The 14,852-nt window shown below is 41.6% G+C and overlaps 2 protein-coding genes across 2 annotated transcripts in view; both read right to left on the bottom strand.

Moving 5' to 3' along the window:
- Positions 1-14,271, bottom strand: part of LOC134060441 (NLR family CARD domain-containing protein 3-like) — a 16,248-nt gene extending 1,977 nt beyond the window's left edge. Inside the window, exons 1-4 of the mRNA XM_062517171.1 lie at positions 14,251-14,271; positions 14,015-14,210; positions 12,105-13,887; positions 11,747-11,920 (exon numbers count right to left, since the gene is read on the bottom strand). Coding sequence (XP_062373155.1) covers positions 11,747-11,920; positions 12,105-13,887; positions 14,015-14,210; positions 14,251-14,271 — 2,174 coding nt within the window. The remainder of the gene's footprint in view (positions 1-11,746; positions 11,921-12,104; positions 13,888-14,014; positions 14,211-14,250) is intronic.
- LOC134059640 (uncharacterized) overlaps positions 1-14,852 on the bottom strand; it is a 301,237-nt gene that overhangs the window by 179,506 nt on the left and 106,879 nt on the right. The window lies entirely within an intron of this gene.

The following is a 14,852-nucleotide window of genomic DNA, read 5'->3' as shown; positions in this document are numbered from 1 at the left end:
GTTACTTTATTTGTCCCCCGTGTTGCCAGTCATGTATGAAGGCAAAAGGCATGCATTTATAGCACAAAAAGGGAAATACTGTTCAATTTAAAAAGGCTAGCCTGTTCAATCTGTCGCACTACTTTCATTGAACATGGAAAATCATGGGGGTAGTTTGCTTCATCACAGTTGATTCCACTGTTGCAAAGCCTGCTTGTTGTCAGTTCAATCATCGTTTATATTGATATGGGATGCTGATTAATTTTTTTTACTAGATCTACTTCATAGGTAGCCTGGCTCCGCCTTCCTACGTACTTCCGTTCAGTTTTCATTTCACTTCACTACATAGTCTGGGCCTGCGGTATATTTACAGGTTTTCTCAAAACAAAAATATGCAGGTCCAATCAGCGAACAGAGGGAGTAGCTGAGAACGATGACGTTGAGGTCGCTAGTTTGAGCATGTCTCCTCGCGACCAAACGTATAGCGATTGGTTATGGCAGATCTGAGTGGCTCTGGGCAGATCCAATTGTTTTAAACAATAAAGTATCCGCATTCAAGGAAATTCATGCTTGGCAATGGGAAGTGGCCAGACTCTCTGTACATTATGAATGTATGAGAGTATGGTAGGACCAGGCTACTTCAGCCCAAAGCAAAGAATTTAGGCCTCTGTCAGCCAATGAAAAAATGTACAAGGATTTCTTGTAGTTTATTTTAAAAGTTGGTATACCATGATTATTGTGGGGGTATTTTTGTATTTTCGAATGACTAGTTACTTGTATTTTAATTAAATACATTTTTCACATCAGTATTTTGTATTTTATTTTGTTACATTTTCTAAGCCAGTATTTGTATTTTGTAACAAAATAGTTTTTGATGTATTTGTGCCCACCTCTGGCAATACGTAAGGGATAATGTATAGAACTCTGGTCATTATCGGGAAAATAAGTCTCGGCAGGATGAACAGGACCACCAGCGGAGGTCATAACCGATAATGACCGGCGTTCTATACATCATACCCGCTTATTACACGGCTTCTTGCCAAAACGAAAGAAATAAACTCAACGACTCTTTATATTTGTTATTGTTTCATTGTGGCTTTTATTTGCTCTGGTTAGAGTCAGTTGATGAGTTGAAAAGTAAAGTGAAATTGTAAAGTATTTTATAGTACAGAATTGACAACAACCTGATAATATTGTGATGTTACAGTGCCTATAGAAAGTCATCATACCCTTTTGAAATAGTTACTTTTTTTGTCTTACAGCCTGAAATCAAAACCCATTTTAAAAACAATCTTTTTCAGTTTTATTCACAAATTTAGCTGTACAACATCAAAATAATGAAAAGAAAGTCAACAGCTCTGAAAATTAATAAAAAATTAAAAACTAGAATAACAGGGTTGGAAAAGTCATCATACCCCTGACTTAATACTTTGTATAGCTTCCTTTTGCTTTCATTACAGCCCTCAATCTGTTTGGATATGTCTATTATAGCTTTCCACACCTATATTCCCCAATCTAGGTGTGCAAAGCTATAATAGACATATCCAAACAGATTGATAATGAAAGCAACAGGAAGCTCTACAAAGTATTAAGTCAGGGGTATGATCACTTTTCCAACCCTGTTATTCTAGTTTTTTTTTTTATTTTTGTATTAATTTTCAGAACGGTTGACTTTTTTTCATTATTTTGATGTTGTGCAGCTAAATGTGTAAATAAAACTGGAAAATATTTTTTTAAAAATGGGTTTTGATTTCAGGCTGTAAGACAAAGAAAGTAACTATTTCAAAAGGGTATGATGACTTTCTATAGGCACTGTATTGTGTGTAAATGTGTGTGTGTGTGTGTGTGTGTGTGTGTGTGTGTGTGTGTGTGTGTGTGTGTGTGTGTATGAGAGAGATTGAGTGTGGGTGTGAGTGTGAGAGTAAGAGTGAGTGAGAGAGAGAGAGACAGAGAGATAAAGAAGACTGAGGGAGACAGACTTATTAGTAATCCTTTCAATGTGAATGAGTTAACAGAAGCGCCAAGCGCCGGTCATTTGACCGCTGACGCGTATTACTAGAAGCGCCGTGTGGGTTTGACCTAGATATAGGCTACCTAGAACTGCCGGTGTTCTAGTTTGACTGGTTTTTATGTTAACTGGTGATATTTGCATAACATCAGTGAATATTCAAAAAGGCCCTGCCTACTTCTTAAACGCGTTCTGCTCTGCCTCCGCCCCTTAGAGTTTGTATTTTATGGAGATAGATTTGTTTCAATATTATTTGTATACGCATGCACCATGATCCACACGAACGATATTATTTGCAAGCGCAAAGACAAAATTTGCAAGCGCAAAGACAACATTTGTGACTTGTAAATCAGGATTTGCTCAAAGGTGTATTGATTTGTTCAAATGTTTGGAAACTTGCAAGTTAAATCATACCAAATTTGTAAACATATCTCACGTTTTGCATGCGCATCTGTTTGGAAATGTCACTTGCGACTCCTACGTTCCTTGTGTGAAGTGTTGAATCTGCATTTGCAGATCACTCAACAGGCGCATGAATCCCTGCTTCCGCTTACGTAATTTTGAGACATTCGTTCCCCTTTTTCCAACCCGATTCGTATCCGCAAAGGGCTGGATTCGCAAAGGGCTGGATTCGCAAGAGCTACCCACCTCCCCCCACCCCAGTAGGTGGCGGTGCAACGCTCTTTTTGGCCACTGTGTACAAATATACCCGATGTGAACCGCAATTTGAAGAAGAAGATTGAGCACAGTCAGGAGTTCCATGGACGCTTTTCCTCGTTTTTCCTCATTTTCTTCATTTTTCCTCAACATTCATTAACCAAAGGTAAGAAGTGTTATCTCGGATACATTCAACAGGTAATGAATCAGTTTACATTATGATTACGTTTGTCGTAGCCTTTTGCTCACCAACAGTTAGCTGTTAGCTAATACACTGTGTTTGGAGAAATGCCACCGGCTTTTCTGTTTTAGACCGGTTCTGGCTGTCGTGAGTGGCAACTACAATGAATATCAACATGTCTTTAGTTGATGGGTCTTACTTTTCACGTTTATGTGGGACGTTATGGCGTAGTTGTTACAATACTGACGCTGGTTTTAAGGTATCAGATGGCTATCTTAGCATCGTAGGTTTGTCCAGCTACAAACGAGGCTTTTGGTGAAATGTCGCAGTAAATGATGAATTCATACCATGCATTTATTTGTTCAGAAGTATATTGTTAATGACCTCGCGTTATATAAGCTCATGTGTCTGATTATGTCATGAAATAACGGTATGTTGTCACCGGTAGTGAGTCTAGCATAGTAGCCTATGAGCCTGCGGTCAGGTCATCAATGGCCCTGGCGATCTCTGGAAGTCCACTCTTTGTGAACGTTGGGAGACCATAGTCTTAGTTAGAGTATTGGTTCATTTGCCGGAGGAAGACCCAAGGGCCGAAACGTTACTTTTTATAAACACAGGAGCTCAAGCAGTGTTAGCGACGTACGTCTTCTGTTACATCTCCCTAGGAATTGTTAACAGTTCAGGTCTATAAGCACTGTGATCAGCTCTGTCTTTTGATTAGTACATGTCATTTGACTTTTGCTTGTGTGTTTGTGCAGAACAACTCATCGTGATGGAGCACCTGTACTCCCTGATACAGCAGGATCTGAGGGGATTCCTCAGACAGGACGCAGATGTGGATTGACAACATGCAGTTTGACCTGTTCAACCGACCTCTTCTCTGTCCCATACACACCACACAGTCTTTGGTCAACCTCTGCTTCATTGCCATCACAACCATCGGTCCCTGTTTCATCTGCAGCACAACACAGCACAGCTGACGGCCTCTTCTCCATCTGCAGCACAGCACCACACACCAGACAGAGTCCGCTGCGTCTTTCACACACCTGGTGGATCCTATTGTGTGCCTCACATACCTGAGAGACTCTGCTCCACAGTAGGCTACCTGCGGCACACCAGACGAGCTCTGCAGCACACAGTTTGGAACTAGCTGTGTCCCTCCCATACACAATGCGCTGTACCCCATCCCTCACACACCCAACAGACCCTATTAGCCCCGTTTATACTATGGGCCATCGGCCCAGGAACTTAAGCCCAGGAACTTAAGCCCAGGGCACAAGCACCAGGGCTAGAGTTCTCTGTGCGTTTATACTGGGGTGGCTCTGGGGTGGGCCATGTAGCCAACTGTCAAACTTGGATCCATAGAAACGTGAACAACATTCTACAGGCAGCAGGCACGGGCAGTTAGTAAATAGAACGGTAGCCGTAGTAACCAGTTCGACGTGACGTTTAAGCACTGGGGCTTGGATCGTGGCCCTGACCGTTGAGGTGGGCTTGTTGTCAGGGCAATAGTTCCAGGTTAAGCCCCGTTTCAGCCCAGCCCCGTCTAGTATAAACTCCTACATGGGCTGGGCTTAAGTTCCAGCACCGGGTTCAGCCCATAGTATAAACGGGGCTAATGTGTCTCTAACACACACAGCAGGCTTTGCCCAGCCCCTCAGGGTGGCTCTGAGATCTGTGGCTTTCACACTCTCAACAGACGCTGCTCTCTCCCTCACACCCGGCTGGCTCTGCCCGGTCCGTTGCACACCTGCAGACTCTTCCAGCCGCCACAAACCCAGCTCACCCTTCTCCTGGGGGGTATTCCATCAAGCGAGCTAACCGTAAATCGCGGCTAACTTTGATAAGCCTCGCTAATTTTAGAGAGAGCTCGGTTCCATTACTCCCGCTAACAGGAATCTCAGCTGAGTTGCTGGGGTAACATATGCTTCTGAACTAACCTGGTCGGTGGCAGGCTAACTGCCGAGCTAAATTAATCTGTGTTGCAAATAAAAAACACCAGTCGGAAAACGAGTCCCAAACCGTTGGTTCCGTCAACCTGTGCTTTCGTCACCTGTAGCCTACAACTTAAAAAATAGGAGGAGAAACTTTTTTCCGACAGTGTTGCAAGCATTGATTAAGGCTACCTATCCGCTAGTTTAAATGAATTTCTGAAAATTATGCAACTTACATTGTTTGAACTTGATATGTGTGTGGTCCAAGGAATCTTGCGGCTATGCGTAATGTACGTCTTTCGTGGTGTCATGCGCAGCGTGACAGGAGAACAATCGAGGCATGTTTTGCGTGTTCTCGGGTTCGGTTCCCATGCGATGAATTTACATAGACTATGTTAACACATTAATATTGCCATGTTTAGTTATACTCTTTAATGAAAGGCATCATTATTAAGGGTCATATACAGTAGCTTCAGTGACAGTAGGTAGGCTGTCAGTGTGCTATACGATGCACGGCAAGCCAGCCTATAGCCTAATTCTGTAAAGGCTATAATAATTAAAACCGCTTCATATAGTCTAATTAATTATGCATGTAGTTCGGATATCAAACCAACTGTATTACAGAAATTAAATATGAAATGACATATTGAAAGCCAATATTGCATTTCAGATAGGCTAATTATATTTCACAAACACTTTGGCAGAACTATATGCTTATGGGAGACAATAGGCTAGGTTTTCTCCCAATACTCCCAGGACAATAGGCTACCAATTTATTTTATGACCACCGAAAAAATATTTCAGAGTGAACCCTTTTAATTTACAAACGTAGGTTATCTTTATTGTTGAATAGCCTATGCCAAAGTTGTTTTGAGTTTAAATAGCCTGCTTATTCACTCGTTTTGTTCAGAGTGAAGACAATCAAAGTCCCAATTCAAACCATCATAATTACTGTTTAGCGATTTACAGTAGGCCTACGATTTCGTTATTCTCCTTTTTAGGCAACTGTATCTATTTTTTTTTCTCGTGTTCAATTTGATTACTTCCGATGAAAATCCTGTAGATGGCGCTTGTAAATCGAACTGAAATCTTCTAGTTTGCCTTAATTTTACGACATGCATCCTCTTTTCATCAATCTATGGTTTTGGTCTACTTTTCTACCTCGTGCACGAGCAGACATGAAGCTGATTTTAGCCTCGTTTGAATAAACGAGGGCAAGATGCAGCTAACTTGAGTTAATGGAACGGCTTTAGCTTCAAGTGGAAGTCTACACTAGTTCAAGCCAGGCTATTTCTGTTGAGCGCCGCCTTGTTTAGCGAGGTTGATGGAATACCCCCCTGCTGTGTCCTTTACAAACCAAACAAACGCAGCTATGCTCCGCACATGGCTAGCTGACTCTGCCTGGTCCCTCGCACACCCAGTGGACGTGGACACTGTTGATATTGCTGTTGTTGTTGATATGCATAGGTTTCTCGTTAACCAACTATACTGAAACTATACAGAAAATGCCAAGCTACATTAGAAAGTTACCAAGTAGCTGGATGTTAAGAATGTTAAGCTTATATGCTATGATTAATTAAGCAATGAAAAAGTGATGTTACCTTCCAAAAAAATGTATTTATTCAGTCAGAGTTCCCAAAAGTACAGCTTGATGACGTTATTGACCAACATAGCACATCAGTTATGAAACCATGCTGTGTGATGGACGTATATCAGGTTAATGTAACAACAGGCCACATTTAATTTTATGTGTTTGACTTCATGGCGGGCCACATGAAACAGAGCAGAGGGCCGCATGTGGCCCCCGGGCCTTAGTTTGCCCACCCTTGTTGTAGTAGCATGTCAATACATTAGTTTATCCAATCATATGAAAGGAGTTTTGACAAGGCCCTGCCTTCTGAAATACATTTCCAATGGAGTAGTTCCAGATGAATGTGAGGAGCTAGGTGGAACGAAATTCAAGTGGTGAGTCAGGTTAACATACAGTAGTATGTAAAATAATTCAATTATTGTCCTTTATTCAAAACCACACTTATTCTAATAAAGTTCAACTGCAGGATGTTGTCAATCCACATCTGCGTCCTGTCTGAGGAATCCCCTCAGATCCTGCTGTATCAGGGAGTACAGGTGCTCCATCACGATGAGTTGTTCTGCACAAACACACAAGCAAAAGTCAAATGACATGTACTAATCAAAAGACAGAGCTGATCACAGTGCTTATAGACCTGAACTGTTAACAATTCCTAGGGAGATGTAACAGAAGACGTACGTCGCTAACACTGCTTGAGCTCCTGTGTTTATAAAAAGTAACGTTTCGGCCCTTGGGTCTTCCTCCAGCAAATGAACCAATACTCTAACTAAGACTATGGTCTCCCAACGTTCACAAAGAGTGGACTTCCAGAGATCGCCAGGGCCATTGATGACCTGACCGCAGGCTCATAGGCTACTATGCTAGACTCACTACCGGTGACAACATACCGTTATTTCATGACATAATCAGACACATGAGCTTATATAACGCGAGGTCATTAACAATATACTTCTGAACAAATAAATGCATGGTATGAATTCATCATTTACTGCGACATTTCACCAAAAGCCTCGTTTGTAGCTGGACAAACCTACGATGCTAAGATAGCCATCTGATACCTTAAAACCAGCGACAGTATTGTAACAACTACGCCATAACGTCCCACATAAACGTGAAAAGTAAGACCCATCAACTAAAGACATGTTGATATTCATTCTAGTTGCCACTCACGACAGCCAGAACCGGTCTAAAACAGAAAAGCCGGTGGCATTTCTCCAAACACAGTGTATTAGCTAACAGCTAACTGTTGGTGAGCAAAAGGCTACGACAAACGTAATCATAATGTAAACTGATTCATTACCTGTTGAATGTATCCGAGATAACACTTCTTACCTTTGGTTAATGAATGTTGAGGAAAAATGAAGAAAATGAGGAAAAACGAGGAAAAGCGTCCATGGAACTCCTGACTGTGCTCAATCTTCTTCTTCAAATTGCGGTTCACATCGGGTATATTTGTACACAGTGGCCAAAAAGAGCGTTGCACCGCCACCTACTGGGGTGGGGGGGAGGTGGGTAGCTCTTGCGAATCCAGCCCTTTGCGAATCCAGCCCTTTGCGGATACGAATCGGGTTGGAAACATAGACCTAAAAGAAATGGACAAACAGACTCCGTCGTTCTCAATGAGAGGGGGCTGAAACAAAAATTCGTTTCCTGTTCATCGTACTGCGCAGACTCAAACTCATTTTGTGACGTTAGCCTGCTGTAACTCGTCTGATAGATCGAAAACCTCTGAAATTGTTAACGTTCGTTTTTTAATATTATTATTATGTGTACTTGCCTCTAGGTAATGCTTTACCATATCAAACAGTAGGCTACCGTAGGCTACACGCATTTTCACTGATCTTGCGAATGACTCTCCGTCATGGTTTTCGTGCAGGCTCACTCAACTTCTTATCCAAACATTACGGGCGAACGTTAGCTTCCCTATAACAGACATGCTAAAATACTTCTTTACGGGAAACCAACGTAATATACGGGGAAGAAGTGAATTAATTTTGCCTTCGATACCCTATATAGAATACACAGAAGCTATAAGGGAGACAAAGGGCACATGTTACATGAAGTTATGGGATCGCAAAAAAATCTGAAATCTATGGCCGTCCAAGGGAGTTAGCAGAGTGTTGATCACCAGCTCATTTCGTGTTTCTACTTCCGGGAATATGCCTGCCCCCTTGGTTGGAAAAAGGGGAACGAATGTCTCAAAATTACGTAAGCGGAAGCAGGGATTCATGCGCCTGTTGAGTGATCTGCAAATGCAGATTCAACACTTCACACAAGGAACGTAGGAGTCGCAAGTGACATTTCCAAACAGATGCGCATGCAAAACGTGAGATATGTTTACAAATTTGGTATGATTTAACTTGCAAGTTTCCAAACATTTGAACAAATCAATACACCTTTGAGCAAATCCTGATTTACAAGTCACAAATGTTGTCTTTGCGCTTGCAAATTTTGTCTTTGCGCTTGCAAATAATATCATTCGTGTGGATCATGGTGCATGCGTATACAAATAATATTGAAACAAATCTATCTCCATAGATTTTTAACAATTTATTGGGCTTTTAGTCAAAGTTAACACAGGTTAACATACTGTGAGAAATATACGCCTATGTTAACTGGTGATATCACAATTTAACATGGGCATGCAAGTCTCGAAACATAGCCTAAAGTAGGCTCATCTTGCTTCAACTAGCCTAAACAGGCATGATCCCTGCCACTTTATTCTGTTTTTGGGGTAAAATGAACAAGTAAGGCAAAAATGTGATCATTTCATTGTTAAATTGTGAATCATCTCACAGAATGTGACATGCTTATCTCGCACAGATTTTTAAAAGGATATGCTGCTCGTAGCCTGTTGCAAAACATTCTTCAGATGTATTGCTAATGAACGTAAGCTATACTTAAATATTGATCGGCTGACAAACATTGTCACAACATAACATATAGCTATTCATTTCTTGGGAAGACCAGCATGTATTAAATATCCTAACTTCATTTAAGCAGATTTGTGGCGCAATCGAGTAAGGGCGTACAATTACAAATCTTGACGTTTTAATGAGCAGTTCGAGGCCCAGTGATCTTCATGTTTTTTGCATTAGATAACGTGTTTCTGTCCCTCAAAATGAACAACGTCTGGAATGAGGTCATGCCCGTTTGTTGTTACTGTAGCCTATGACATAAATCTGTATTATTTAAGGCTTGCATTCCTGTGTTTGCTCATGTCATGAGCCATCCCACTTAACGTGGACGTCATGATTTCAGTATAATAACCTACGCTAGATCACAGTCACTCAGTGCTTACCGTAGTGCAGTGGTAAAAATGCAGCTGATGGACCATTTTGCCCACGCGAGACTCATGTTCGAAACCCAACAAAACCTTGTTGTTTTACTTGAACAATTCCTTTTTCTAGAGCATCTTGTGTGGATTATGCTTAAGCACACCTGCATGAATCGGTGATGTCGGCATGTTTTTGGCAAGATCTTTATTCCCAATTATCTCGCCTACTGCAGCTTCCTGAAAATGTGAATCTCCAGCACTCGAGGGGCGGAGGCAGAGCAGAGCGCTGTTAACAAGTAGGGAGGGTTCTTGTTGAATATTCAGTGATTTTATGCAAATATCACAATCTGAACTGATCACAAGATAACATGGTACACCTGGCTGCGGTCTTTTGACCTCAGCGATACCAAAATAAAAAACATATTTTCACTCGATTAAATTCCAGGACCCTACGTTCACGACTTTTCCTAAATAGGCTACGCGTGTGTTGTCACCCAGAATCTTTACATGATCGAAAGCACACCAGTAGCCTACAAGCTAGTTTAGAGCTATTTTGCGCTCACTTAGGCCTATGTGACAACACTATGTTGTCTCGCGTTCGGCCATGTTTGTCCAGGGCTGCTATTCTTTTTTCTCACAGCAGATGTCGCAAGGGTTTCCTGTCAGTCGGGCATGAGAATAATATTTTACCATAAAACATAGTTTATATATGTGCAATATGTATTATATATGTGATTTATTTTAGGCTAATAACTATTTTTCATTTACATGGCATAGTCTATGGAGGCGATTTACAGTGGTAAAATGCGAGTTTGTTTTGAAAACTTTGCGACGTTCTATTAGGCAGGCCTACATGTGTAAAAAATATTTCCAGCTCAAATTCGTCATAGCCTATTTATGTACGTAGGGCGCGTATGCCTACGTAAATTCATAGTTGTATATCTTATCTTCTATCTGTAGGCTATCTTTTAAAGCTCAGACTAATGTATAAGCATTTTCTTACGTATTTGCTGGACTGATCTGAGTTACGTCGCGTGAAACACCTACTGTATGCTATTTTACCTAAATCGCCAGCGTGTAGGCTACAACGGTGAGTGGGGCAGCGTTAACTCGCTTGATTGCTACGCAACAGACCCGGGTTCACTACTCGGCACGAGCGAAATGTTGTAGCTCATTGACTGAATTCACTGACCGTTTTTCAACGTCGACGAACAATTATTTTTTTGTTCATGGTTTTTAATAACAAACTATCTGAAATAAACGGATGAATCACAATACCGATTCATCATTAAATGAATAGAAGTGAATTTGGGGAGTGAATTAGAACTAGCCACCCATTCATTTTAGAGCTTATATTATCTGCCCAAACCCGAACTCTCGAGATCCAACAACACCGGTGTTGGGCCGACATTTTTCATCCTTCCCCTCCCGTCGGGTCAGGCTCCTAATCACAGAACGCGTATGCCTCCGTTTTAAAATAGCCAACATTTCTAAGTAGCATACAAAATGTAAAAACGAAATATAAAAAATGAAATACTATGAAAAAGTTGAAAGTCAAGTTTGCTCAAGGTTTGTTCAAGAACTCAAGGTTTGTTCAAGTTTTACCTCAAACAACACAAATCAACACAAATAAATGCACAGATAGCTCAAACGTGCTGTATGTCATAATGAAACAACCACAGACTATCAACAACAAATTTATGACCAAACGATTTGATTCGTGCACGAAGCGCCATCTAGCTATCATTATGTGTAAGTAACAGCCTCCCAGTCTAAGGACTCAGCGGTCTTTTGACCGCCTCGCCGCGCTTTAAGTAGTTCACACCAGCACGGCGCTTCTAATAGTCAAAGCGGTCAAATGACCGGGGTGCGACGCTTCTAGGTATAAGTGGGTCAGAACGGCTTCTAGTGTTAATGTGTGTGGTGTGTGTAAGGTGTCAGTACAGAGGGGCACAATCCCACTGGCTATTCCCACCACACTGCCATTTCCAACATCACTGCTACTATGGTGATAAGAACCCCCCACATCCCCCTTCACCCTGCCCACACACTGGACACATGCATCATACTGCACAACTGAGGCCACTGATCAGGCCTAAGGGATACTGCAATGTCTTACCTGAGTTTCTCCAGTGCACAGTTCGGGTTACGCAGTCCACTACACAATTCTTGGACACCATTATCTCCAATACTGTTGCCATTGAGGTCCAGATGTTTCAGTTTTGAAGACGCTTTATTGAGGATAGATGCCAGACCTGTACAGCTCCTCTCAGTGAGCCCACAACTGTTGAGCCTTGAATGGGAAAACATTCTACCAGTTACTAAACTCTCTGTAAAGGACTTTGACGAAGTACACTAGTATAGTTGTGCTTCGTAATTATATTTAATATTATATATTATTATATTTAATTATAATTTCACACTTAAATGTGAATACATCCTCCTTTTCAACCAAAACATATTGTTATTCTACTCACAGAGCTTTTTGGGACTCCTCCACAACTGGCTGCAGTCTTATAAGACATTCATCAGACAAAATGTACTTCTTCAAGTCAAACACATCAAGCTTTTCTTCTGATGTCAGAAGCACATACACGAGGGCTGACCACTGTGTGGATGAGAGTTTGGCTTCAGAAAGTGTCCCTGCACTCAAGAAGCGCTGGACCTCTTCCACTAAGGAGTGATCGTTGACTTCATTCAGACAGTGGAAGAGGTTGAGAACTCTTTCTGATGATGGCATCTCCCTGATCTTTGTCTTAATGTAGCTGCCTATTTCCTCTTTGCTTTCATCTTGTACTTCCTTTATTAGGCCACGCAGGAGTCTCTGATTGGATTCCAGAGAGAGTCCAAGCAGGAAACGGAGGAAAAGATCAAAGTGTCCATCTTTCTGTTTCATGGCTTTGTCCACAGCACTCTTCTGTAAGGTGGTCATGGCTATGTGCTCTGGGCTGTGGACTGTTCTGGGGGCTTTCTGTGGGGACATGATATCTTTTCTTTCAGTTATAAACATCAGGATCACATACAAAGCTGCAAGATACTCCTGGATGCTCAGATGCACAAAGCAGTACACCTTTTCCTGATGAAGGCCTGACTCTTCCTGAAAGATCTGGGTGCAAATGCCACAGTGTACTGCTGCCTCTCTGACATCTATACCACTCTCTCTCAGGTCATTTTCATAAAAGATCAGGTTGCCTTTCTCCAGCTGGTTGTAGGCCAACTTTCCAAGAGCAAGGAGACTAGCCTGGTTCCACTGTGGATCAGTGTCATAAACTCCATCAAACTTTAGACTCTTTTGCTTGGTTTGAAAAACAAGGAAATATGTGTACATCTCTGTCAAAGTCTTTGGAACTTGCTTTCCGCTTTCATTCTTGAGAACGATTTCAAGCACAGTAACTGCAATCCAGCAAAACACTGGTATGTGACACATAATGTGGAGGCTTTTTGATGATTTAATGTGAGAGATGACTTTGTTGGCAAGAGTCTGATCACAGATTCTCTTCCTGAAGTATTCCTCCTTCTGAGGGTCATTGAATCCTTGTACTTCTGTGACCCGGTCAACATTCTGCGGAGGAATTTGATTGGCTGCTGCTGGTCGGGACGTGATCCAAAGGAGGGCAGAGGGAAGCAGATTACCCTTGATGAGATTTCTCAGCAGAACATCTAATGAAGTGGCTGTTGTCACTTCAGTCCAAATTTCATTTTTCTGAAAGTCTAGTTGGAGTCGACATTCATCCAGACCATCAAAGATGAACAACACTTTGTACTTCCCCTTGCTGAGAAAAGTTAACTGCTTTGTTTCTGAGAAAAAGGTTTGGAGAAGATCCATCAAAGAGAGCTGATTTTCTTTCATGCTGTTGAGCTCCCTAAAAGGCAGTGGAAATATGAAGTGGACATCCTGGTTTTCTTTCCCCTCAGCCCAGTCCAGGATGTATTTCTGAACTGAGACAGTTTTGCCAATGCCAGCTACTCCCTTCGTGATGACACTTCTGATTGGTTTGTCTTGGCCATGTAGGGGCCTAAAGATGTCTCTGCATTTGATTGGTGTCTCCTGTCCAGCTGGTCTCTTGGAGATGGACTGAATCTGCCTGACTTCATGCTCCTCATTTACTTTCCCACTTCCTCCCTCTGTGATGTAGACCTCTGTGTAGATCTTTTCCAGCAGAGCAGAGCTGCCTTGCTTGGGTATTCCTTCAAATACACTCTGGTACTTGTTCTTGAGATTTTTCCTCAGCTCTGTTTGACAAACCACGTCATGTTCATCTAATTCACAAAAAAATAAAACATAAAACAATACAATCCATTGAGCCACCAATAACACCAGAGACAGTTAATCTAACCTAGTTAGTCTACCATAAATGTAAGACGAGACACTGGGTAAATTTCTTACTTTCTTGCAGTTTCTCAGCAATTTCATTCTGCTTCATGTTCCTCAGGAAGTGCAGTGCCATCTTAAGAGCCCCTTCTCTGGCATCACTCTCATCCTGCTCTTTACCCTCAAAGTGTTCTTGGTAATCTGGACTCACAATCTTCTCAAATCTCTTCAGCTCATTCTTCACAAAGGTGATGATCTTCTCCTCAAGCACCTGGTGTACACATATCTGGTTATACTTTGCATTACAATACCCAGGTGTTCAATAACACCATGTCATTATTGTTCTGTATTGTAAAATGAAAACAGTGTACAGTATATCAGTGCAGCCTGATATAGCTGCATCCAAACCTGGAATATGTGCTTGAGGTCCCCCTGGGTAAACTGGTCACTGATGGCATCTGCTCTGCATCCTTCCATTTGGCCGCTGATCATTTAAGGCATACCAAACCATAAATTAATTTCCATTAATTGTGCATACATGTCTTACTGGGTAATGGCTCTTCCATTGGAGTCTATGGCAGTCTGTAGCACTTGGATGTATAAAAAACAAGCTTGGTACAGGCTCAATGACACATTTTGAAGAAAGCACCATTTGACCACAAGGTTGTCCAGCAATACTGTATGTTATTGGGCTAGTAATTGCAATTTTTTTTTCATATATATATTTTGTGTCCATTGTAGTAATATCATGGAAGGCCCAAAGGCAGGACCATGTAAACAAGTCATGTCAACCTAACTCATACAGCATGTTTAGTTTTAGTAGGTGTCTAATTATATTTTAACTCATACAGCATGTTTAGTTTTAGTAGGTTCAAACCAAGTTTCACAAGTGGAGGTGATTAAGGCCTCTTAT

Source organism: Sardina pilchardus, chromosome 16 (genome assembly GCF_963854185.1).
Source record: "Sardina pilchardus chromosome 16, fSarPil1.1, whole genome shotgun sequence".
Classification (NCBI taxonomy): domain Eukaryota; kingdom Metazoa; phylum Chordata; class Actinopteri; order Clupeiformes; family Clupeidae; genus Sardina; species Sardina pilchardus.
This window is presented reverse-complemented; position numbering and strand designations above follow the sequence as displayed.